This window comes from Bos javanicus, chromosome 1, assembly GCF_032452875.1.
Source record: "Bos javanicus breed banteng chromosome 1, ARS-OSU_banteng_1.0, whole genome shotgun sequence".
NCBI classification, from domain to species: domain Eukaryota; kingdom Metazoa; phylum Chordata; class Mammalia; order Artiodactyla; family Bovidae; genus Bos; species Bos javanicus.
In genome coordinates, this window is record NC_083868.1 from 33592381 (window position 1) to 33618580 (window position 26200).

The window sequence follows — 26200 nt, forward strand, 5'->3', positions numbered from 1 at the left end:
TAGCATAAGCTTTGGGAATGCTTTTCAAAAGTAATTAAGCCCATGCAACTTTTGTTTGGACCTCCAGCAAATTGTAGGACCTGCCCAATGAGATTAGGCATATGGAATAGCTCAGATCTCCCTCCAGTAATTACATTTTACCTTCTTAAAACCAGATGTTCCCCAGTACAGGGAGAGCTGCATGTTTGCTGAAGCAGGTAGAATGTCTTTAAACAGTTCCACTTTCACACACTACAATTTTGAATAAAAAAGGAAGTCTCTTTTCTACCTTTCAATATACTGCCCAAGTTTCACTTATGAAAAATGTAATTTTTAAATAAATTGCTAGATTTCTTTATACAAATATCAAAGAACTATATCTGCAATTGCCTGAACTCCGCCATTTGATATACGTGAAATTAAATGAAAAAAATTTGCCCAGTAGAAATAGGTAGGTGCTATGTAAACACATCTGTAGGTCATTTAGAAATTACTATCATCACTCTTTTCTTTAAACTGACATGCATATATTTAGAAACTACTTTTCAAAAACCTAATGAAAGACTGTCCTTAATAATTTCCTTTTATGTTCACATATAAATCAGCATTAAAATCTTTTACATAATGAAATGCACATTCTTGGCAAGGAAAAAAAAGGTTTCAATTTGTTCTATTAGTTTTAAAAATGTGAGCTGAAATGTGTATCCTGTTTGTTTATATCATTTATACATTTATTGTCATTATATATGTGTAAAGGTGTTTCCTTCACATTTTGAGTCTTATACAGTTGTGAATTTTCTAGTGTCACATTTGCAGTAGCACTTAGACAATTGAATTACAATATAAAAAGAAATCTAGTTAGAAACAATTCATACACACATCTATGAGGAATATAAGTGTTTCATGTGAAGATTCTCAGGTTCTCAGGGCATCTTCTTTGAGTTCATTACATACTTTAAGTAAATCATTTATGCCAACATGGTGTCATGGATAATATCCTAATTTGTACATGAGTTACAACAATTATTTTCTGCCTGAGTACTAAGTCTTATCAAAGTCTGTGTTTCATCCTGTATTTATGGAGTCCCTAGGTTACACAGTGCTGTATCGCAGTGGAGGCATTAAATTTTTAGTCAAATAATGGGTTTTTGGGATCATCTCAAGCAGAACTTCCAAATAATTTAATCCTTCTTGTATAAAGTTTTATATAAGGTCATTTCATAGTCTCTGTATATTGAGAAAGAAGACAACTTACATAATTTACTGAAATAGACATCTGTTAGAGGTGAACCCGGAGAAGGCAATGGCACCCACTCCAGTACTCTTGCCTAGAAAATCCCATGGACGGAGGAGCCTGGTAGGCTGCAGTCCATGGGGTCGCTGAGGGTTGGACAAGACTGAGCGACTTCACTTTCACTTTTCACTTTCATGTATTGGAGAAGGAAATGGCAACCCACTCCAGTATTCTTGCCTGGAGAATCTCAGGGACGGGGGAGCCTGGTGGGCTGCCGTCTATGGGGTCGCACAGAGTTGGACACGACTGAAGCGACTTAGCAGCAGCAGCAGCAGAGGTGAACCAATGAGGTCATTTTAATTGAAATCCGTGGGGCAATGTATGGAAGCCAATTCTAATGCAAACTGAATACTAACTTCTATTTAAAACACCTGTGGGTTCAATTGATACCATTTCATGTTGAACTACACTAGAATTAAAGTTTCCAAACACCAATCTTTCAATGCTAGCAATTCAGAAGTCTCATTTGAAATCTCATTTTAGCCTTTACCTAAATCATCTACATCTTAACATTTACGGTTTTCTACTATTGATTATGTAAAGGACTGTAAGGCCTTGATTCTATATTTTTATATGGACTGTAGAAGCACTTGAGGGAATCTTCATTTGTGTCTTTGGTTGCTGTCATCTTCATTGTTTTATGGTTATAATATGAACTGACAGGTAATGGAAATATAAAGGGGTTCTTGAAGTTCTTCAGCATATGCAAAAATGGACATTGAAATGTGGAGACTTGTTTATGTAAGACTATTAACAGCTTTTTCAGAAAAACATGCTGTGTGTGTCTCATTTGAGTGGCATTACTGTTTTATGACTAAAAGGGTAGATTTTAAAAATAATAATCAAGGAAACACTCTATAGAGTGTTCTTTCTATAGCATCTTTATTTTTTTGGAATAAATTTGGAAGTACATGTAATTAAATTACAATTAAATTTGGAAGTACATGTAATAAAAATGATTATATGCACAGTATGATAACAATGTACATTTATTTCTCATTTTTAGTTTACCTTTGTTTTTAAAATCATGCTAGTTATCTTTGAAGGTGAAACCACAAACTGTGTTTTCAAGACATGTTTTTCCTCAGTAGAATTATGTCATGGAGAAACACTATGGATATCCATCAAAGTGAAACCTACAAGGACATAAGAGCTCATTATTAGTGAACATTGTAACCTTCAGATGGCTTCAGCATTTCTGTCATAAAATGGCAAGCGGAATGAGAGACTGAAGCACATCACACACTCGAAATTAACATCACTACATAAATTATGGCTCTTATACAAATCTAAAAGGATCTATTTTTTACTTTAAAGCAATGAATTATTACAACCTCCAGTCTTTGTGATAAAATGTTTCAGTGAGTTCAAGTTCAGTAAGATCAGTGCTGGCTTCAGGTGGACATTATTGATTGAAATTTGCTAAAGCATCCTGGCAGATACAATGCTACAACTTTAGTCAAGAAACCAAGCCAAGGAACACATCGTGGTTCTGATGCTTGTTCTGGATAGTATGCTTGTTCCTACTGCAAAAACCTAGAAAAAACAGAAGATAATCAAATGTAGAATTGTATAACACTGGTAAATGACAGATAATATTGTTCACATACTAATGCAAACTTTGGTAGTACACGTGTGATTAGGTATCACGTCAGTTTCCGTTTTTAATAAGTAATTTTGATAAATGAAAGGTCTTTTCTTCCCTGAGGAGAAAGAAAAGGATGATGAAGAGGAGCAGAAGGATGAAAGTCCTCCACAGAAATGGCCTGAATCACTCCACTGTCTTCATCTGGACTCCTCCACTCACAGTGCTGCTGAGGAGCTAGAGCCGGAGCCCGAGCTGGCGGCTCCGGGGGAAGATGCAGAGCCGCAGGCGGGGCCGTCCGCTCGTGGCTCGCCGAGCCCCGCCGCCCCAGGGCCCCCGGCCGGCCCGTTGCCTCGCATGGACCTGCCGCCCTCCGGGAAGCCCCTGCTCCATCCGACCCGGACCCGACCGCGGCCGCGGCGCCAGCACCACCACCGCCCGCCGCCGGGGGGCCCCCAGGTGCCCCCAGCCCTGCCGCAGGAAGGGAATGGGCTCAGTGCCCGCGTGGATGAGGGCGTGGAGGAATTCTTCTCCAAAAGGCTGATCCACCAGGATCGCCTCTGGGCCCCCGAGGAGGACCCGGCAGCTGAGGGAGGTACCACCCCTGTGCCCCGTACACTTCGCAAGAAGCTGGGCACCCTCTTTGCCTTCAAGAAGCCTCGTTCAACACGTGGGTCACGACCTGATCTTGAGACCAGCCCTGGCGCGGCTCCCCGCTCTCGAAAAACCACACTCGAGGACTTGCTTCGACCACCGGCCCGTCCTGGCCGTGGTGAGGAGCCTGCTGCAGGGGCTGAGGGGGGCACCAGCAGCCCAGACCCAACCCGCAGGAGTCGGCCTCGATGCACCCGCGAAAGCAAGGCATACTCCCTGATACTGCTCCCTGCTGAGGAGGAGGAGACAGTGGGTGCCAGGCCCGACAAGCGGCGGCCCCTGGAGCGGGGAGACACAGAGCTGGCCCCATCCTTTGAGCAGCGAGTACAAGTGATGCTGCAGAGGATCGGTGTGAGCAGAGGCAGTGGGAGTGCCGAAGGCAAGAGGAAGCAAAGCAAAGATGGAGAAATCAAGAAGGCTGGCTCAGATGATGACATTATGGACAGTTCCACAGAGGCTCCTCCCATCTCGATCAAGTCCCGCACCCATTCAATGTCTGCTGACCCTTCATGCAGACCTGGGCCAGGGGGCCAAGGGCCTGAGTCTGCCACCTGGAAGACACTGGGGCAACAGTTGAATGCAGAGCTCAGAGGCCGTGGTTGGGGCCAACAGGATGGTCTGGGCCCCCCGTCCCCATGTCCAAGCCCAAGCCCCCGAAGATCCAGTCCCTCCCCAGACAGCCTGGGCCTCCCAGAGGATCCCTGCTTAGGCTCCAGGAACGAAGATGGCTGGCTGAGGCCGCAGCCCCGTTTGGCAGGGCGACGAGCAGTGTCTGTGCATGAGGACCAGCTCCAGGCCCCTGCTGACCGGCCCCTGCGGCTACAGCGCTCCCCTGTCCTCAAGCGCAGGCCAAAGCTTGAGGCGCCTCCATCTCCAAGCATAGGATCTGGCCTTGAAGCCGAGCCTCTACCCACCCAGTCTACAGAGCCCTCCAGCCCACCCTCCCCAACCACAAACCAAAGAGGCGGCGGCCCCACCCCCTGACCTCTTCCTTTCTGCCGCATGAGATTATTTTATTAAAAAACTCAAAGGAAAAAAAAAATATTCTTATTTATATCCTAAAAAATCAAAGCTTAAAAATGGGTAGTGTGACAGTTTTCAAATTTGTGTCTGTTCTATATATTATATATGTATAATAAAATTACATATACTGTATATATTTTGAGAGAGTATACATGGAGTTTTATATGGATGAAGAATTTGAAGGATTTTTTTTTCTTTTCCCTTTTTTTTTCTTTTAACATTATCCCCTCTTTTAAACAAGGTTGATGAGATGACAGAAAATATTTGAATGAAGGCTGCAATCTGCTACAATGGAACAAAGCTTTTCTCTTTGCCACCCTGACTGATACGGTTAATGTGTGCATCTATGACCTTGACAATTTTCAACAAACATACTTGAATAGAAGAGAACTATACTTCAGGCAAAATATCATAGCAATCAAAACCTTTGGTGGTTAAATTGACTAAAAATATTGGCCCATTATTCAATTTACTTCATTTCTGTTAGTAATAGCCGTGGATGACAGAGAGATTACTGGGTGCTTTCATTGAAACGTATAAACAGAATTCAAGTTTAAAGACAGTAACCTACTACTGATTTTCTGAGGGACTTATCATTAAAATGATATTCCTTTATGTTGTTCGTTCATTGTTTGTTTACCCATGGAATGGTTATAAACTACAGAGATGACATTTGAAAATACATAAGTGGAAAATTCTAAAAGATGGAGCCATTTGCACTCCGTCAGGCATACACATAGACCTGATATCCACGAAAATGGGTAAACTCTCATATTTAAAAATTTAAATAGCACTATTTGAACTTTTTCTTCTGTGAGCAGCTCTCAGGCAGATGAACATTCCTATAATTGAAATTATCATGCATATTCTGACCCTAATTGGATAAGTTTTATATTAGGTTCACACCAAGCAATCATGGAAGCAATTATGGGCACTTGTCCTGGGGCTGCCATAGCCCAGGTGCTGCTGCCTGATTGTCATTTGGTAATTACCTTGGTACTTCCCAACTACTCCTTAGTATCAGTTAAATGATGCAGTATACTTCAAGTGAAGTCTCCTTGGAAGTAGAAGTAAATAATTATTTAGTTTGCTGCTTCATAAAGGTGATGCCTGCTTCACCTGGAATGTGCAGATGTATAATGAAAATTGTCTTCTGAGGAGAGCTGCACAGAAGTCAAATTGGAGATGAAATCTTTGCAATTAGCTACACAGTTCCTTTTGAAATATAGAAAACACCTTAAATATTAGTGATGATAGAGGCATTGCCAACTTTAAGATTTTTTTTTCAAGTCTTTGAAGTCTGACTTTGCAGAACAGATTGTAAATCTCTGGCCCATTACACACCTGCAGAGATTTTGGTGTTTTATTTCTCTTGGGTGAAACTGCAGAAGCCCAAACCATGTTAATCACTGTCAGAATCAGTTGTATAAAATGCCAAAATGCAGTGAGCCAAGTGTTTTATAATAAATATGACAATATAGTCAGAATGTTGTTTTGTTAGGCTTGTTATTTGTTGTAATTTTTCATTTATAGTCTTTGAAAGGAGAAAGTGCTAAAGCTTTTATCAGAAAAAAATTTAACCACAGGAGAGATGTCACCATACTGTATAAATAAGACTCTTTGTATCCTAATTAATTCAAATAAAAATAGATACACTAATTTAATATTAGCATTTGATTTAAATGCCTTAAGTTTGCCTCTTTTAAGGAAATTCATGTTAAATATTACTAAAATTTTTATCTGTCACTCTATGAATGACATATAATTAATAGAAGAATTAATATTTTCACTATATAATTTCATATATATGTATATTTTATTATCTTTTTATTTATACCTATATTTTAGACTTCTACTAAATAATAGGAATAAAAATTGGGGCATATAAAGAATAATTTTAGTCTTCTATCAATGTTCTTATTTAAAATAGACATTGAAGTAACTAGATTTAAAATTATTACAACAGCTTAGTTATCTCATTGGCTATTATTTTTTAGATAGCACCCTTACATGTATTTTTCACTGATTTCTCAAAGGAAACATATTTCGTGACAAAGAAATTAAATATGTCATATCATAAATTGTTATGTCTAAATCTTTTAATAATTTTACTTACGGCTGTGCCGGGTCTTTGTTGCTTTTTGTGTGGGCTTTGTCTACTTGCAGAGAGTCAGGGCTGCTCTCTAGTTACAGTGTGTGGCTTTCTCATAGCAGGGGTTTTCCTTGTTGAGGATTACAGGCTCTCCACAAGGGCTTCAGTAAAAAACTGAAGCAACTCCGGGGCTCTAGAGCACAGGCTACATGCTTGTGGTGCTTGGGCTTAGTAGTGGTGCACATGGCATGTGGGAAACTCTTGATTCAGGGATCGAACCCACGTCCCCTGCATTGACAGGTGGATTCTTTATGACTGAACCACCAGGGAAACCCCCCAATGGTTAATGGATGTTTTGATATGTAATATCCGTAAGTAAAATTCATATATTTCATATCATGTACCCTCTGATTATATCATTTTAATGACATCATTAAATTTTGAGGAAGACTGTCCTTCTTATTCAATAACCAATTACATAAAAGTAAAGTATTTTTAGTTCACTTTCAGTCAACATTTGTTTATTGCTAGTCAATTAATAAGGCAAATGTATTATGTTATTATTTCAGTTTCATAAATATTTATTTTTTACCTGACTCTAAAGTAATATGCAGAAGTGATACAAAGAAATAGAATATACTCTCCTGAGCTTTTTTATTTAGAAATACAATAACACTAAGGCGTAGTGAATAAATCACCCTTTCCATGTGTTCCCACAGTGTTAGAATTATTTTGCCATTGTCTATAAGCTGCTTGGAAACAAATGAAGATCATAAACTACTTGAGAAGTGACCTTATTTCTTCACCATTATATCATTAGCTCCCAGGGCAGCGTCTGGCAGTAATACAGGATCAAATAATAGTTCTTTCACTGAGTGGGTTGACTAAATGCTTGAATGCCAGAAGAATTAGGGAAAAACTAATGGAATGCAGAGTACTTACATACTGCATATATTTCTAAGGTCAGCATTATATGCATTCTGTGCTGCTCTACCTACTTTTAACCCTATGACTTGGATCATAAGGAGTAAGACTCAAATGTGGTTGTATAATATGAATCTTTGTTTACTACCATCCTGTCCCTAAGGCTCCTCAGTTCAGTCTCTCAGTCGTGTCTGACTCTTTGTGACCCATGGACTGCAGTACGCCAGGCCTCCCTGTCCATCACCAACTTCAGGAGTTTACTCAAACTCATGTCCATTGAGTCGGTGATGCCATCCAACCATCTCATTCTCTGTCATCCCCTTCTCCTCCTGCCCTCAATATTTCCCAGCATCAGGTTCTTTTCCAATGACTCAGTGCTTCGAATCAGGTGGCCAAAGTATTGGAGTTTCAGCTTCAGCATCAGTCCTTCCAATGAATATTCAGCACTGATTTCCTTTAGGATGGACTGGTTGGATCTCCTTGCAGTCTAAGGGACTCTCAAGAGTATTCTCCAACACCACAGTTCAAAAGCATCAATTCTTTGGCGCTCAGCTTCCTTTATAGTCCCAACTCTCACATCCATACATGACTATTTTAAAAACCATAGCTTTGACTAGATGGACTTTTGCTGACAGAGTAATGTCTCAGCTTTTTAATATGCTGTCTAGGTTGGTCATAACCTTCCTTCCAAGGAGTAAGCGTCTTTTAATTTCATGGCTGCAGTCACCATCTGCAGTGATTTGGGAGCCCCCCCCCCAATAAAGTCCCTCACTGTTTCCACTGTTTCCCATCTATTTGCCATGAAATGATGGGACCAGATGCCATGGTCTTAGTTTTCTGAATGTTGAGTCTTAAGCCAACTTTTTCACTCTCCTCTTTCAGTTTCATCAAGAGGCTCCTACCACACCACATATACCATATACTTATATAGGGATACAACCAGGAGTTAGGAATCTGCAGTTACAAAGTACCTGAAATCAATTACTATGACCTTCTCAAAAGTGTGGTGAGAGTTGGAATAGTTTTTCTTCTGATCTCTATTCTCTTTTCCAATAAAAGCCTTTCACTCTCTTCCCAATAAGGTAGTGAAAGAAGGTTATTTATTATTTAATGTAAGCTGAAACTAAAAACTAAGAAAGAAGCAGATTTTAAATTGAGATCAATTCAGATTTCTTGTCTAATAACTAGTGAATGTACAACATGTTCTTTTCTAAATTTTGTAAATAGTCTTTTTATTTCTGAACATTATATAAAAGACTTAGTTCCTAATTCCTTTATCCAGATAACTTAGTCTATTAGTCCCTCCCACTAATATTTAATATCATATCCCCTAGGCAATTATATGATATTCATATAACATATTACAGTATATTTGCACCAGTGAATACAATTGCAATTATTCTATTATTTTGTGTTTCAATAACCACATTTGAATTTATCCAAGTAGATCATAATAACTAATAGTCTCTGTGTGATCAGTTTTTATCCTAAGCCTTTCGTATGCATATGTAATAATTCTTACAAGTACTATATGAAATAGGTACTATTATTAACCCATTTTACAGGTAATAAAAATAATGTTATGGGAAAACAAACAAATGCCCTAACCCTTGGACTGTAGGTTATCTACACTAGATTGTTTTTAGGTGCTCTTTTAAAGGATATGCTCTGGTTTGTTATACATGTCTTCTAAATTTCATGCATGTTATCTAACAGCACTTGAGTTTTAACATAACATCATTAATTATATCCCAACAGTATTTAGCAACTGAAGTAATAGTAGAACAGCAGGGACATAAGATTTTTTGTAAAATTAGTAGCATAGTTGACTAATCAGTTGATTAATCTAACTACTTGAACCTTCACCTTATCAGTCATGTTGGAATATAGCAGAAGGGTAAAAAAAAAGTAAAACATATTAGAAATATAATATAAAAAAGGAAAACTGTAAAAGGAAAATGAACCATTGAACATAAGAGAAGTCTTTCAAAGAACTAGGGATTTAATGTTGTGTAAGAAGAGGAAAAGTAAACTATCACATAAACTTTATAGGCATAGGTATTTGAAAATAAAAAGATATGCATGATGTCTTAGTTTCTTTTTCAAACTTGTTAGTGTTTTTGTAGTTCAATAATATAACATCCTGGTATGCTTTTAAGGGAGAATATTGTTTGGCTATCTCTATATTAATATCAAAATTACCATGCGTGTTGTTTAAACTTTGTAAGCAATGTTATTAAATTAATTCAATGTGAATATTTTGCCTTGAAGTGAGAAAACTAGAATTTTAATATAATATTTGAATTTAAAATATAATGCCACAAACACAAATTTTTCAATGAACTAGAAGAAAAGTTTGGTACTTTGATGTCACAGAATTTGGAATATTTATCACTACTGAAAACCCCTTTAAGCAAATAAATAATAAATAACTTCATAACATTAAAGCATTGATTTTTATTATAGTCACCATATCTTTTTATGGAAAATGCTTCCTACACATCTGACTCTGTCCCAGCTTTCATTTAATTTTCTATTACTTCTGTTGTCTCCTTCTCCTAGAATAACAGCTTATAATAATGAACATGATATTTGGTTAATGAAGAATGCATTGCATATTCAGAGATATACATATTTATGTGACCTTCTTTTGTTCATAAATGCTAATATTTATTGCTTCTTTGTTGAGATTTTATTTTCTGTTTTGTGACAAACAAAAGTATGATTAGTGAAGCTGTAAAGTTCTCATGGTAGCTGCCTGTGTTCCCAAGATAGCAGCATTAGTGTCTACAGAAGCAGTTAATGCTGTTTATCATTACTGACAGAGGCTAGGAAGGCCCTTCTGTGGCTTTTATCTTTCACCTTGCCAATAGAAGTTGATGAGCTTTCTGATTTAAATTCATAGGTGATGGCTCAGGATTTACATGCACTTCACATGGACAAGCACACAGGTAAACCTAACCTGCTGATAGAGACTAATTAAAATCATCCTAACACTCTAATACTGGATATCCTTATGAAAACTATTACTTTATCCATATTTAATGCCAAAGTTGCCTTATGAGAATATGAAATAGAATAGAGCTCATGGAGAAATTATCCCATTCATGCCTTAAACAGGTTTAATTGCATTGTGAGTGACTTTTTTAGGTGTATGAAAAGTAATGAATGTAAGGCACATTCTTAATATGAATGTAAGTTTTTAAAATTTAATTTTTTAGTAGTTAGGAATTTTGAAACAAAGCAAAAGAATTCCAATGATATGACTCACTTGAGTAATACTGATCACTTTTTTCTATATAAGTATTTTCCAAAGTGTGATTCCAGAAAGAGATGCCAGATACCACCAGAAAACTAAATTTTGAGGTCAGATATATTTGGGAATTTGAGTAAAAGTTTAAGCAGCTTTTAACTTTATGAGAATATTCTATATTTAATGATACTGTAATTGTCCAAAAGTATAGCTTGATATCTAGCATTTTCTAAATTTTTCAGGAATCATTTTGTGTAGCTGGTTTCCCATGGAACAGTAATAGAAACGTTCTATCATTGTTGCTAACACAGTGTAGTGTTTTGAATAAATCTCCATTCCTACCACTCCTTCTAATTTGAATGGTTTCTTCTTGCCGGAAAAATAAAAGCTAAACTCCTTACTGGATGAAATAGGAAGGTACCTGGCCCAGCTCTGTCTTGGTCCTTGACCTTATAGCACATCCGTCAGTCTGCCCTTTGCTTCACCCATGCTGGGGTTTTCTTCCTTTAAACATATCAAGTTGTTTGACCCTTCAATATCTTTCTAACTTTTTTCCCTGCTGGCAGGAGGCTCTCTCTTAAACCTCAGTGTCAATTTTCTCTCTTCAGAGTCATCTCCCTTCCCTTGTCTTTTCTAAGGTCTACTGTTCCTATGATACCTCTCTTGGCACCCTGTGTGGTGCTTGCCACTTTCTAAAATTAGCTTATGTGTGACAATAAGCTATGTAAGGACAAGCTATGTTTATCTGGTTCATCATGAGATCCCCAGCACCCGATGGCACCTGCCACAAAGTAGGTATTCTGAACATATCTTTGAATAAATACTCATGATTCTCTCATAAAAACTGAGAAAAATTGCCTAAGAGGAGAGACCTTTCTCTTCCTTTTCATTCTTCCTTAAAAAGTAACAACTAAACAAAAGAGAAACAAGGTAAACAGAGCAAGTTACTTTCAAGAAATAAGTGGTATTGACTAATTAAAAGCAACCATAAATGTAATATAATATTAACTATGATAAGGCTGTATTTTGAAGCTTTTACTAATGAAGATAATAAAATATAGTGAAGAAAAATGATTAAAAGGATAGTTTGAAGAATCAAGCAACATGGCTTTGCTACATTTGCAATAATAGTAATATGTATTTTATTGATAAGGATGATAATAACATAGTCAAGTGACTTCAGAATCCAAAACTGACCCAAGAACTTAATGTTGTTATTTATTTACAACTTCATGAAGATTGCTTGAGTGTTTCTAACAAGGAAACACTGTTATCTAAATAATATGAAAAAATGTGTCATACCAGATAGCTTTGCATTCTTCTAGAACTTATTTTTGAAGTAATGTAGCCCTTTAAACATAATTCTATTTGTTTTAAACTGTAGGTTTTAGATAAAGGTAAAATAAATGTTCATATTTTCTTAACTAACTGAAGAAAAAGAACTTTGAAAATAAAGGTCAGCTGTTTTATTTTCCTTTGGGAATTGATCTCAGTTTACTCTGTGATGTGTTTCTAGGCTTGAGAAATTTAGATGGGGAGGCAAACTCTTTGACTTTCATGTTCAATTCTGAAAACATTTCATTTTAATGCAATTTTGCTCTTGCTTTAATGATATCAGCTGTATAATCTCATTTCTTTTTTGCCACAGAAAAGCATCAGAATAAAGGGAATAGCTTTTAGTAATAACAAGACACTCCACAAATCAATATTATACCCTTCAAAGGAATCTGAATTCACAGGATCAAGAAATTGTGACCCACAAGATTGTTTTCTTTTTTCATCAACAAAAATAGATTTTATTCAACTTGTTATGTTTTTGGTGCTCCATCAAATTCATTTTATACTACTGGCAACTGTTACACTATAAAGACTAAAGCAGTGTCTTTTATTCTATAACTGGAGTCGATGCCACATTCAGCTTTCATTCTTTCCTGTGACCCATCTTATTCTCTGACATCTTTTGAAAAATGCACATCCTATGCTAGAGAGCTTTGAAAACGTTCCTGTTTTTCAATCTGTTTGTAGAAGACAGCAGCAGCTGAATGGATGAGTATTTCTGGAAAATATGATGCTTAATGAAAAGCAGATTGCTGAGTCCCATTTCAAAGAGTAGAGTTTAGATATTTTCTCCATCTGCCTGCTGATGGAGATGCCGAAGACACTGCTTCAATCCCTGGGTCAGAAAGATCTTTAAGAGTAGGAAATGGCAACCTGCTCTAGTATTCTTGCCTGGAGAATGCCATGAGCAGAGGAGACTAGTGGGCTACAGTCCACAGGATCACAAAGAGTCAGACATGACTGAGCAATCACACCTATTAAATAAATTACCTTGCTTATTCTTCCCTAGTGGCTCAGATAGTAAATAGTCTGCCAGCAGTACAGGAGATCAGGGTTCAATCCCTGAGTCAGGAAGATCCCCTGGAGAAGGAAATGGCAACCCACTCCAGTATTCTTGCCTGGAAATCCCATGGATGGAGTAGCCTGTTGGGCTGCAATCCATGGGGTCGCAAAGAGCCAGACATGACTGAGCGACTTCACTTTATTATATGCACATTAATATGGGTCATAACATTAGATCTATATTATAAGAATATAGACATGCATTGATATTGTTATAATATATAGATAATATAAACAGTTAATAATATTTAATTAGGCATGCTATTATGGTATGCAATGAATAAAATATAAATATTAATCGAAACTATCAGTGGTATTAAATTTTCAAGAGCATAAAGCTTCTTCTGACCACCATGAAAAGTAAGAAGTCAGAGAAATGAGCGGTGATCCTTGATCAGATTTAGAATTACCACACCTTTTCAGGATAATGTTAAAATATCATATGAAAGATAATCAGTTCTGTTCAGTTGCTGAATCGTGTCTGACTCTTTGCAACACCAGGGACCGCAGCATGCCAGATAATCATAAGATTTTAAAAATGGATAAAAAACATAAATATGATATCTTTGCTTTACAATCAATGTAAATGTCAATATTCATTATGTGAATCAGAAAAAGAATATCAATTATTTTAACAGTTTTAGGGGATAAAGTTATTTTGCATATATATTATATACAGCTATTTTAAGGATTATATTTAATGTGAAATCTAACTTTAAATTATTTAAAATGTTAATTTCAATTAAGTATTGTAAACTCAAAAATATACTCAGGAAAATATCAATGTGTCTCTTACTTTTTCCCTCTTCTGTTTATAAGAGTACAAACATATGCATCCAAATAACTACATGACAAAAATCCAGTTAAACCTTAATACATTTGTATTTTAATATCAAATAAGTGTGGAAGTGTGTAAATTATTGCTTTTCTTAACTCTGGATAGTCTGCAATTCACACATTCTTCTGATTCAGATAATCAATTAGTTTTCTCTGAAAACAGATACTAAGAACAGAGCAAAATCATAAAAAAGCTATAAAAAAGTGTAGCATAGATATCATCCTTATTAATTAAAGGAAGTTAAAATAGCTCGTATGAATCTCATACAATAACTGCCCAACTAATACTTTTATGTAATAGTGTAATCCTGGGGCTTCCCTGGTGGCTTAGTAGTAAACAATCTGCCTGGAGAATCTGCAGGAGACATGGGTTTGATCCCTTGGTTGGGAAGATCCCCTGGAGAAGGAAATGACAACCCACTTTAGTATTCTTGCCTTGGAAATTCCATGGACAGAGGAGCCTGGTGGGCTGCAGTCCAGGGGGTCGCAAGAGTTGGACATGATTTACAGATTACACAGCAATGACAATAATATAATCCTAAAAGAAGAAGGCAAAAATAAGAGCTTCTAACATCAAACATTATTTTAGAAAATGAAGACAAAATGAAAGTCATTTTAGTTAATTAAATCATTAACTAAATGAAAAGCTAGTATTTACTAGTAAATATTTATGTTACTAAATACTGATCCCCAAATATTTTGTTTTTCTAAACAGAACTTGTGTATTTATTCATGTATCAAATATATAAAGGAGTAATATAAAACATGCAAAACAAATATGGTTGACTGAAACATTTCTGAATGACACATTCTATTTGGGAATGCAGATAATGGTACTGTAAGCAATTACCAACTTTGTTTTCAAGTTTTCTGAGGATTAAGCATTACATGTGGTTGATTAAAATCATGCTTCAGATTGTACTGGATCTGCGAGATTTTGGCTTTTGATTTCTTTGGAGCTGAAACTGAGGGTAGAAATATCAAACCAATAGGTCTGAATTGTATATACAATAGTATCAAGTATAAAGTGTTTGGTAATTTATTTTAGATATTAAAATACATTTTAGAAATGAAAATTATATGTATTCATTCTTTTTCATTAAAACAACAATAGCATTTTCCCAAAAGTCAGCTTGCAATGAGATAGGGTTTTAGTGATGAACTATTTTTGAGAGTGTATACTTTATCCAATCAAGTAAAATTTTGACTCCATCAGTTTCAGATTGCCACAGGACCTTGTAGTGGCCTGAGATGCAGGGTGAATCATTGGCATACAAGGGCTGATTCTACAGGGAATGCCATGCCTTTGGCCTTCTGATCTTCATTGCTCTTTCAAAATGCTGTTATCTTGGAAAGACTCAGAAAACAATTGCGTGGATCTCAGAAAGTCAGACCATGGAAAGAGTGCTGGAGGATTGGAGAAGATAAGGCCTTCTTGGCCTTTTTTTTTTTTTTTCTTTTTTTAGCTGTAGAAATGAGTTTGGGCCCCCGTAAGGTGATTAAGGCAGAAAGAACCTTCATAGGTGTGGATTTGCAGACATCATACTTTCTCTGGAATCAGCAGGAAACCACTGCCTTTCATTTAGTTAAACTCACCAGACCCACTGTTTCATGGCTCTCCTAAAAATCAAGTATGGTCAATTAAAAATAAAAAGTCATTCCTGAAACACTGCAGTGAGTTTTTCTAACAATGATTGTCTAAAAATTACAATCCTCTAATTACATTGGAGGTTTACTATATGGTAATTCCTTTTTTTGAAATAAAAATGAAAAAAGCTAAAATAATAACAACAGCACAAATAAAAACAAAGTAAATTATATTCAAAATGAGCTAAGATCATTCTAGGCTACTGGTGACATTAGCCTGTAGAAAATATTTATGTGGTGTATAGGGTAATCTGTACTTAAAAGAGAACTCTTGAGTGTAAACAACAAGCATAAGGATAGTCCTGAGGTCACAAAAGTCAATAAGCAGTAGATAGACCTCCTTAAACAAATGTGGAATTAAATAACATTAAAACAGCACCAGATACATGGTTAAACTCTATAAGTAGTCTAAAAGCAGTGTTCTTACCTTTATTCTGCCTCCTGACTTATGGTTACTGCATATTTACCTGGTACATTTTCAGTTCAATTTAGTCTCTCAGTCATGTCCAAGTCTTTGCAACCCCATGGACTGCAGCTCACCAGGCTGCCCTGTCCATCACCAACTCCAAGAGCTTGCTCAAACTCATGCCCATTGAGTTGGCGATGCCATCCAACCATCTCATCCTCTCTTGTCCCTTTCTCCTCCTGCCTTCAGTCTTTCCCAGCACCAGGGTCTTTTCCAATGAGTAGGTTCATTGCAGCAGGTGGCCAAAGTATTGGAACTTCAGCTTTAGCATCAGTCCTTCCAGTGAATATTCAGGGTTGATTTCCTTTAGGAAAAATTTTTTCCTCACAGTTCAAGGGAATCTCAAGAGTCTTCTCCAGCACTACAGTTCAAAAGCATCAATTCTTCAGCACTCAGCTTTCTTCATGGTCCAACTCTCACATCCATGCATGACTGCTGGAAAAACCATAGCTTTTACTAGATGGACATTTGTCAGCAAAATAATGTCTCTGTTTTTTAATATGCTGTCTAGGTTGGTCGTAGTTTTTCTTCCAAGGAGCAAGCACCTTTTAACTTCATGGCTGCAGTCATGTCTGCAGTGATTTTGGAGCCCAAGAAAATAAAGTCTGTCACTGTTTCCATTGTTTCACATCTATTTACCATGTAGTGATGGGATTGGATACCTTGATCTCAGTTTTTTTAATGTTGAGCTTTAAGCCAGCTTTTTCACTCTCCTCTTTCACTTTCATCAAGAGGCTCTTTAGTTCCTCTTAGTGGTATGTTTTATCCACTACTGAATTTTCAGTCAGTAATTGACTAATAACGAAACTATTACATTTTCCCCATGCTTCTCTCCATTGATGTTCATTCTTCTTAAGATTAAACACTCTTATTTTTTTTTACATTTCTTCCTTTTTATTATAAATATGTTGTGATCTTTAATTTTATATAAATGATTCCAAATGTATTCTTCTGTTTTCCTCTATCAGTATTTCATTTTCATGACTTTTCCCTTTATTTATTCACTAATTGATTTTTCACTGCTATATAGTATTATGCTTAATGAATATAACTTACCACAATTTATCCTTCCTTCTCTTTTGAATATTTGTTTTTTCCAGTTTTGTTTTCTCTTAAAAACTGTGCTTACCTGAAAAGTCTTATAAATGAAGTACTGATTTCCAATAACGATATTGCTAGATTAAATAATAGGCAAATATTCAAATTTAGAGGACAAGATCAAATCATTTTTCAAGAAACTAATACTAGTTTAAATATAGCAGCTATCTTCCATTGGATGTGGCTTTTCTTTTTGTATTCTAGCCTCTGATATATACACATTTTAAACTTCAGTGTAGTGGAATTTATTGATCATTTTCTTCAAGTGCATAGAAATAGTTTCCTGATAAAAGCTTCATTTATTTGTAACCATGCTGGCCAGTGCAAAACAAACAAACAAACAAATCCACAAACAATATGATGAATTTTACAAAACAAAAGAAATATCTGTTGTTTGTGGGTATATGGATCAGGGAGATTAAGAATGTATAGATTAACTGACAGCAGGAGAGAGAATCTCAGGCATGGCCCATTTGTTCATGTTTAGAGGTGCATGTCCTATGGCTTTACACAAATAAATAAAACTCAATCATGGATACATTTTGGTAAATATCTGGTTCATCCTTGTTTTATGAGGTTGGGCTATGATATAGTAAAATCTATCAAATGAATAATAGCACAGGAAAAAATTGATTTTTTGGCAAGTTAACATTGTTAAGAGCCATTTATTTGAGAGATCCCCCTTTTTTTTTTCCAGCAGAGAGTGAATGTGATTTTTTTAAAATTATGTGAAACATTGACTTTTTGTAACCTGAAAATACCCTTTAAGAAACACTTGACTATTTTACAAGTGTTTTCATGTTTTGGATACAGAACATTTTTGACAAACTGGATACCTTAAGATTGTAAAATTGAACAGCACTTTCCCCTTGACTTAAAATTGTGTATGCTACTCTGAAAATGTTTCTACTGGGCATAATACACATGCTGATTTTGTATGTCACAATTATAGTCGCATTTTAAAGATAAATGGAGACATTTTGATTTGTATCAATGATTATGTTTACAAAATGTAATATAAATATAGGACCATGGTCCATATGAAACATTGTGTTGTATGGACTTACATTATCTTTATGAGGTGTTCTTGGTTGAAGGACTCTCTTTTTTCTTTTAACTATTTAATACTCTATTTTCATCTTTTTCCTGGTGCTCGCCAGGCTGCAAAGATTAGAGTATACAAGTATTTTAGATGTGATTTTATACTTGGAGATGAAGCATAGTTAAATTCAATGTAGCTACTTAATTTGAAAGTCATTTCGAGGGGTTGTTATTTTGAGGAATATACCCTCAGTGAATAAATCCCTCACAAACTAGCAGAGATTTAGGGTATGTGATCTCTTAGAAAAGAGGACAAAAGAAAGTCTAGGACACTAAAGAAATGAGGTTACTATCTGGAAACTGAATGGGAGGGATGGAGTAGAACAGCCAATAGGCAGGGCACCTGAACAAGCTCTGAATTATGAAATCAACATAGTGGGTTAGAAATGCTAAGCATCTGTTTGCTTTTTTTTTTTTTTTTTTAATGTCTGTGTATCTGAGGACCCAGATTCATAACTCATCCTTGTCCAGGTAGAATTAGGTAGAAAAAGAGAACATGCTTTCAAGCATTGGCTGGGCTCCTCATCAGCACTGTATTATTTATTAAAATGTATTATTTTTTGTGGGGGTATAGATGATTAACAATGTTGTGGTGGTTTGAGATGGAAAGCAAATGGGACTGAGCCATTTAAATACATATATCTATTGTCCTTTAATTTCCCCTCCTATCCAGGCTGCCACATAACATTGAGCAGAGTTCCATGTGCTATATCCTTGTTGGTCATCCATTTTATCCTTTATCCTTGTTCCTTGTAGGTTATCCATTTTAAATCTAGAAATGTGTACATGTACTATATTTAATGGGCAGAGAATATTAAACTTTTTAATGCTTTAGCTTTTTGGTTTGATTGGTTTGTTTGTTTGTTTGTTTTTAATCTGGCAACTTGTGCTGCAATAGCCCAGAGTTGCAATGATAAAGGAGATAATGAAGTCTGGGCACCTTGATACTCTCTTTTGCATAATAAAGATCACTATTTAAAAATTAGAGCTTTGGTGGCAGAGAATGGAGGGACTGACAACTTTACTGAGCACAAACTTTTATTTTAAAAAAAATCCAATTTGCCCCAAAACCCAGCAAAAAACAAAAAAACAAAACCAGGACAAAGTGCTTCCTTGTTCATTCCCAGTTTTCATCAGAGGCCAGATCCTATAGGCTAAGGTCAGGGTTCCTAAAGCAGTCTCCTTAAATTGGATAGCTGAGATAGTTTTAGTTTAAGCAGGGCAAACTCTGGGAGCTAGGATGGAATACTCGGGAAAGGGTATGTAATTTAAGGTATCTGCCAAAAGCAGCAAAGTAAAAGTCGTTAAGTCGTGTCCCACTCTGCGAACCCATGGACTACACAGTCCATGGAATTGTCTAGGCCAGAATAATGGAGTGGGTAGCTTTTCCCTTCTCCAGATCTTCCCAACCCAGGTCTCCCTCATTGCAGGCAGATTCTTTACTAATTGAGTTATCAGGGAAGCCCTGCCAAAAGCAATAAGGAGGGAGTAAAAGAAGATCAGATAATAAATGAAGACTCAGTGCAGTTCAGTCACTAAGTCGATTCTGACTCTTTGAGATCCCATGGACTACAATGTACCAGGGTGCCCTGTCTATCACCAACTCCTGGAGCTTACTCAAACTCATGTCCATTGAGTCAGTGATGCCATCCAATCATCTCAGCCTCTGTCATCCCCTTTTCCTCCCACCTTCAATCTTTGCCAGCATCAAAGTCTTTTCAAATGAATCAGTTCTTCCTATCAGGTGGACAAAATATTGGACCTTCAGCTTCAACATCAGTCCTTGCAATGAATATTCAGGACTGATTTCATTTAGGATGGACTGGTTGGATCTCCTTGCTCTCCACGGGACTCCCAAGAGTCTTCTGCAACACCACAATTCAAAAGCATCAATTCTTTGGTGCTCAGCTTTCTTTATAGTCCAGCTCTCACATCCATGCATGACTACTGGAAAAATCATAGCTTTGCCAGATGGACCTTTGTTGGCAAAGCAATGTCTCTGCTTTTTAATATGCTGTCAGGTTGGTCTTAGCTTTTCTTCCAAGGAGGAAGTGTCTTTTAATTTCAGGGCTGCAATCACCATCTGCAGTGACTCTGGACCACCCCCCCCACACACACAAATAAAGTCTGCCACTTTTCCACTGTTTCTCCACCTATTTGCCAGGAAGTTATAGGACTGGATGCCATGATCATAGTTTTCTGAATGTTGAGCTTTAAGCCAACTTTTTCACTCTCCTCTTTCACTTTCATCAAGAGGCTCTTTAGTTCTTCTTCACTTTCTGCCATAAGGGTGGTGTCATCTGCATATCTGAGGTTATCGATGTTTTTCCTGGCAGTCTTCCTTCCAGCTTGTGCTTCATCCAGCCCAGTATTTCTCATGTTGTGCTCTGCATATAAGTTAAATAAGCAGAGTGACAATATACAGCCTTGATGATTTGGAACCAGCCTGTTATTCCCTATCCAGTTCTAACTGATGCTTCTTGACCTGCATACATATTTCTCAGGAAGCAGGTCAGGTGCCTATTACAGTATATTTATACATTTATATAATGATTTATACATTATATAAATTAAGCCTCAGTTCAGTTCAGTCACTCAGTTGTGTCCGACTCTTTGCAACCCATGAATTGCAGCACACCAGGCTCCCTGTCCATCACCACTCCCGGAGTTCACTCAAACTCACATCCATTGAGATGGTGATGCCATACAGCCATCTCATCCTCTGTTGTCCCCTTCTCCTCCTGCCCCCAATCCCTTCCAGCATCAGAGTTTTTTCCAATGAGTCAACTCTTCCCATGAGGTGGCTAGAGTATTGGAGTTTCAGCTTTAGCATCAGTCCTTCCAAAGAACACCCAGGACTGATCTCCTTTAGAATGGACTGAGTGGATCTCCTTGCAGTCCACTGGACTCTCAAGAGTCTTATCCAACACCACAGTTCAAGAGCATCAATTCTTCAGTGCTCAGCTTTCTTCACAGTCCAATTCTCACATCCATACATGACCACTGGAAAAACCATAGCCTTGACTAGATGGACCTTTGTTGGCAAAGTAATGTCTCTGCTTTTGAATATGCAGTCTAGGTTGGTCATAACTTTCCTACCAAATTAAGCCTCAGTTCAGTTCAGTTCAGTTCAGTCACTCAGTCATGTCTGCCTCTTGCGACCCCATGAATCACAGCACTCCAGGCCTCCCTGTCCATCACCAACTCCCAGAGTTCACTGAGACTTGCGTACATCAAGTCAGTGATGCCATCCAGCCATCTCATCCTCTGTCGTCCCCTTTTCCTCCTGCCCCCAATCCCTCCCAGCATCAGTCTTTTCCATTGAGTCAACTCTTCACATGTGGTGGCCAAAGTACCGGAGTTTCAGCTTTAGCATAATTCCTTCCAAAGAACACCCAGGGCTGATCTCCTTTAGAATGGACTGGTTGGATCTCCTTGCAGTCCAAGGAACTCTCAAGAGTAAGCCTACTACACTATATTTAGTGTAGATTTCTGGAAAATTGATTAGTCCCCACCCCAAGTTATACACATGATTCTGATGTCATTTTATAAATCGCTATTTTATTTTACATGAAATGTCTGATGTAAATTTATTTTTAAATTGAGAAAATATAGAAAAATAAATACTTTTTAGTTCTAAATAAAATGAAACTATTATAAATTATTTTAATTCAATTAAAATGTCTCTTCTCTTATTTTGTTGCCTAGAAATAAAATCCTATTACAATTAAGCAGTTATACGACTTTTATTAAGCCAAAGTTGGTGTTTACTTTATTTTCAAGTGGTATCTATTTATGCTTTATTGACTATGCCAACACCTTTTATTGTGTGGATCACAACAAACTGTGGAAAATCCTTCAAGAGATGGGAATACCAGACCACCTGACCTGCCTCTTGAGAGGCTTATTTAACTTTATGCAGAATTCAGTTCAGTTCAGTTCAATGGCTCAGTCATGTCTGACTCTTTGCATCCCCATGAATCACAGCACGCCAAGCCTCCCTGTCCATCACCAACTCCCGGAGTTCACTCAAATTCATGTCCATGGAGTGGGTGATGCCATCCAGACATCTCATCCTCTGTTGTCCCCTTCTCCTCCTGCCTCCAATCCCTCCCAGCATCAGGGTCTTTTGCAGTGAGTCAACTCTTCGTATGACGTGGCCAAAATATTGGAGTTTCAGCTTCAGCATCAGTACTTCCAATGAACACCCAGGACTGATCTCCTTTAGGATGGACTGGTTGGATCTCCTTGCAGTCCAAGGGACTCTCAAGAGTCTTCTCCAACACCACAGTTCAAAAGCATCAATTCTTTGGCGTTCAGCTTTCTTCATGGTCCAACTCTCACATCCATACATGACTACTGGAAAAACCATTTTTTGGTTTGACTACATGGACATTTGTTGGCAAAGTAATATCTCTGCTTTTCAATATACTATCTAGGTTGGTCATAACTTTCCTTCCAAGGAGTAAGCGTCTTTTAATTTCATGGCTGCAATCACCATCTGCAGTGATTTTGGAGCCCCCCAAAATAAAGTCTGACATTGTTCCCACTGTTTCCCTATCTATTTCCCATGAAGTGATGGGACCAGATGCCATGATCTTAGTTTTCTGAATGTACATCATGAGAAATGCTGTGCTGGATGAAGCACAAGTTAGAATCAAGATTGCTGGGAGAAATATTAATTACCTCAGATATGCAGATGACACCACTCTTATGGCAGAAAGTGAAGAAGAACTAAAGATTTTCTTGATGAAAGTGAAAGAGGAGAGTGGAAATTTGGCCTAAAGCTCAACATTCAGAAAACTAAGATCATGGAATCCACTCCTATCACTTCCTGGCAAATAGATGGAGAAACAGTGGAAACAGTGGCAGACTTTATTTCTTTGGGCTCCAAAATCACTTCAGATGGTGACTGCATCAATGAAATTAAAAGACGCTTACTCCTTGGAAGGAAAGTTATAGCCAACTTAGATAGCATATTCAAAAGCAGAGATATTACTTTGCCAACAAAGGTCCGTTAGTCAAAGCTATGGTTTTTCCAATAGTCATGCATGAGTGTGAGAGTTGGACCTAAAGAAAGCCGAGCGCCGAAGAATTGATGCTTTTGAACTGTGGTGTTGGAGAAGACTCTTGAGAGTCTCTTGGACTGCAAGGAGATCCAACCAGTCCATTGTAAAGGAGATGAGTCCTGAGTGTTCATTGGACTGTTGTTGAAGCTGAAACTCCAATACTGTGGCCACCTGATACGAAGAACTGACTCTTTGGAAAAGACGCTGATACTGGGAAAAATTGAAGGCACGAGGAGAAGGGGACAACAGAGGATGAGATGGTTGGATGGCATCACGAAGGCAATGGACATGAGTTTGAGTAAGCTCCAGTAGTTGGTGATGGACAGAAAGTCCTGGCCTGCTGCAGTCCATGGGGTCACAAACAGTTGGACATGACTTAGTGACTGAACTGAATTGAATTGAATCATATATTGCTGCAATTATTTTTCTAATACTGACAAATAAATGATTAGTTAAAACACTAAAATTAAAATTTGTGAGGCAGAATTCTCTAAAGTGAAAATTTATATTAATTTTTCTATATGTTTCATATAATTTTCATATATAAAGTATTTTTAAAATCAAATTTTATATTTTAATAAATGTGTAGGAAACTATTATTATACACATACCAGTATGGGCTTTTTAGGTGGTACTAGTGGTTAAGATGGAGGAGTCAATGGCAACCCACTCCAGTACCCTTGCCTGGAAAACCCCATGGACAGAGGAGCCTGGAAGGCTGCAGTCCATGGGGTCGCTAGGAGTCGGATACAACTGAGCAACTTCACTTCCACTTTTCACTTTCATGCATTGGAGAAGGAAATGGCAACCCACTCCAGTGTTCTTGCCTGGAGAATCCCAGGGACGGGGAAGCCTCATGGGCTGCCATCTATGGGGTCACACAGAATCCGACACGACTGAAGTGACTTAGCAGCAGCAGTGGTTAAGAATCTACCTGCCAGTGCACGAGATGCAAGAAACCTGGTTCAATTCCTGAGCCAGAAAGAACTCCTGGAGTAGGGAATGGCAATCCACTCCAATATTCTTGCTGGGAAAGTCCCATGGACAGAGGATCCTGGTAGGCTATAGTCCATGGAGCTGCAAAGAGTCAGATATGACTGAGTGACTAAGCACATAACATTATAGGTGTTTTTCTAAATAATTAAAGGTTCAGTCATCATTTCTTTTAAAATTATTTATTTTACTTAGTGTGTATGAACTATGGAGACAGAAATATAAAAATGGAAGCTTAAGTACAACATTGGAGATACTGGAATCTCTATGTAGCCACATTGATTTTGCTTTTTAAAATCCTTCAATTCTTTCTTTTTGCTGTGAAACATCTAGTAATAGTTTTGTGTCAGATCATCTTAGAGGTAAGACAAATCACGACAGAAGAAATAATTTTCTAAGGAAATAGTCACTCTGAGAATAGGTTATTTCCTTAAAGACTCAAAGAAAGTTGTTGATTTCTTTGTACAGTGTTTGAAGCTTTCAAAAATGTGGTTTTAAAGCTTATAAATAGTTTTAGGAAAATGCACATATGTGTGTGCATATATATGTATGCTTGTATGTATGTATATAGTATATATGACATCTTCGTGAGATGATAGCACTCTTCACTTTAATATCTTTTTCAGAAAACTAAGGAAAGTTATGCAATGCATGGAATATACAACCCTATTATGTAATATTTCTGATTATAGGGAACAGCAATTCCCAGAGTGATTGATGTTTTATCTAGTCAAACCTTACCATAGGGAGGAAATTTTGGCCAATTAAGAAGGAAAAAGGAGAACCATCAATCCAATAAAAATTGACAACCACCCCACCTCCACCATTAGAAAAAATATAGAAAAGTCCTATTTGTCCATCTAGTGCCTTTTCAAATGGCATCAAGAGCTTTGATTTTCTCCCCTGTGCATACCATAATAATGATTGCATATTAGGTAATATTTTACAATAAGTTGCCTTCTAAAGACAATACATATTTTAATGAAAGTACTTTAGCTAGAGCCACTAGAGGAACTAGACAAATGGAAGTTCTGATATCCTTTCCCTAGTCGCCTGAGAGACTTGATATATTTCCAATGACACTGGAGTAATTTCTTAGCTGTTATTTAAAACAAATTCTTCACATTGATTCTCTAATTTAAACCTAAGCTCTGGAATGCCCTCTTTTAGGAACGACACATCACCCAGGTACATTTCTAAGGTATTATAGAGCAATTAGATTGATTAATTATTCAAAAATTATTCTAGAAGGTCTACTCTGTGCCCATAATTTTTCTCAATAAAGTAGTCACAATCAGAACAGAGTAGTAGGGCATATTGTTGAATATAATTATTCCAATAACATGAGTCCATAAATACTATAATAAGTAATGTGTAAAAAAAAATGTCAGGGAAACATTAAATGATTCAATAATGGTCTACATTTAAAGGAGGTTAACATTTATAGAAGGCATGAGGAACACTCTAGACTTTGGAATTGTGGGTGATCTAAGAGTATATCCAGGGGTGAAACAAGAGCTGCATAGTGTAACAAAGGCGCCAATTATAAAGAGCTAGGCAGAAAAGAGATTTATTTGTGAGATTTATGTGTAAGATTGTGAGTCAAAAACTAGAAACATCTGACCAGAATGATAAAGTTAAAATGCAGAATAATTAATCCAAGTTGTAATTATCTATTGAGTATCTTCTGTGTATATATATATATATACACACACACACACACACATATGTATATACATTACATATAATACACTTTATATTGTACTTACTGCAAGCATAGCTATA

General features: G+C 37.0%; 2 protein-coding genes across 6 annotated transcripts in view; both read left to right on the forward strand.

Moving 5' to 3' along the window:
• Window positions 1-26200, forward strand: part of CADM2 (cell adhesion molecule 2) — a 1278284-nt gene that overhangs the window by 453941 nt on the left and 798143 nt on the right. The window lies entirely within an intron of this gene.
• Window positions 1412-4579, forward strand: LOC133256721 (capping protein, Arp2/3 and myosin-I linker protein 2-like). The gene has a single exon (XM_061431683.1). It carries the CDS (start codon window positions 2958-2960, stop codon window positions 4494-4496), a length of 1539 nt encoding a protein of 512 aa, XP_061287667.1. The 5' UTR covers window positions 1412-2957; the 3' UTR covers window positions 4497-4579.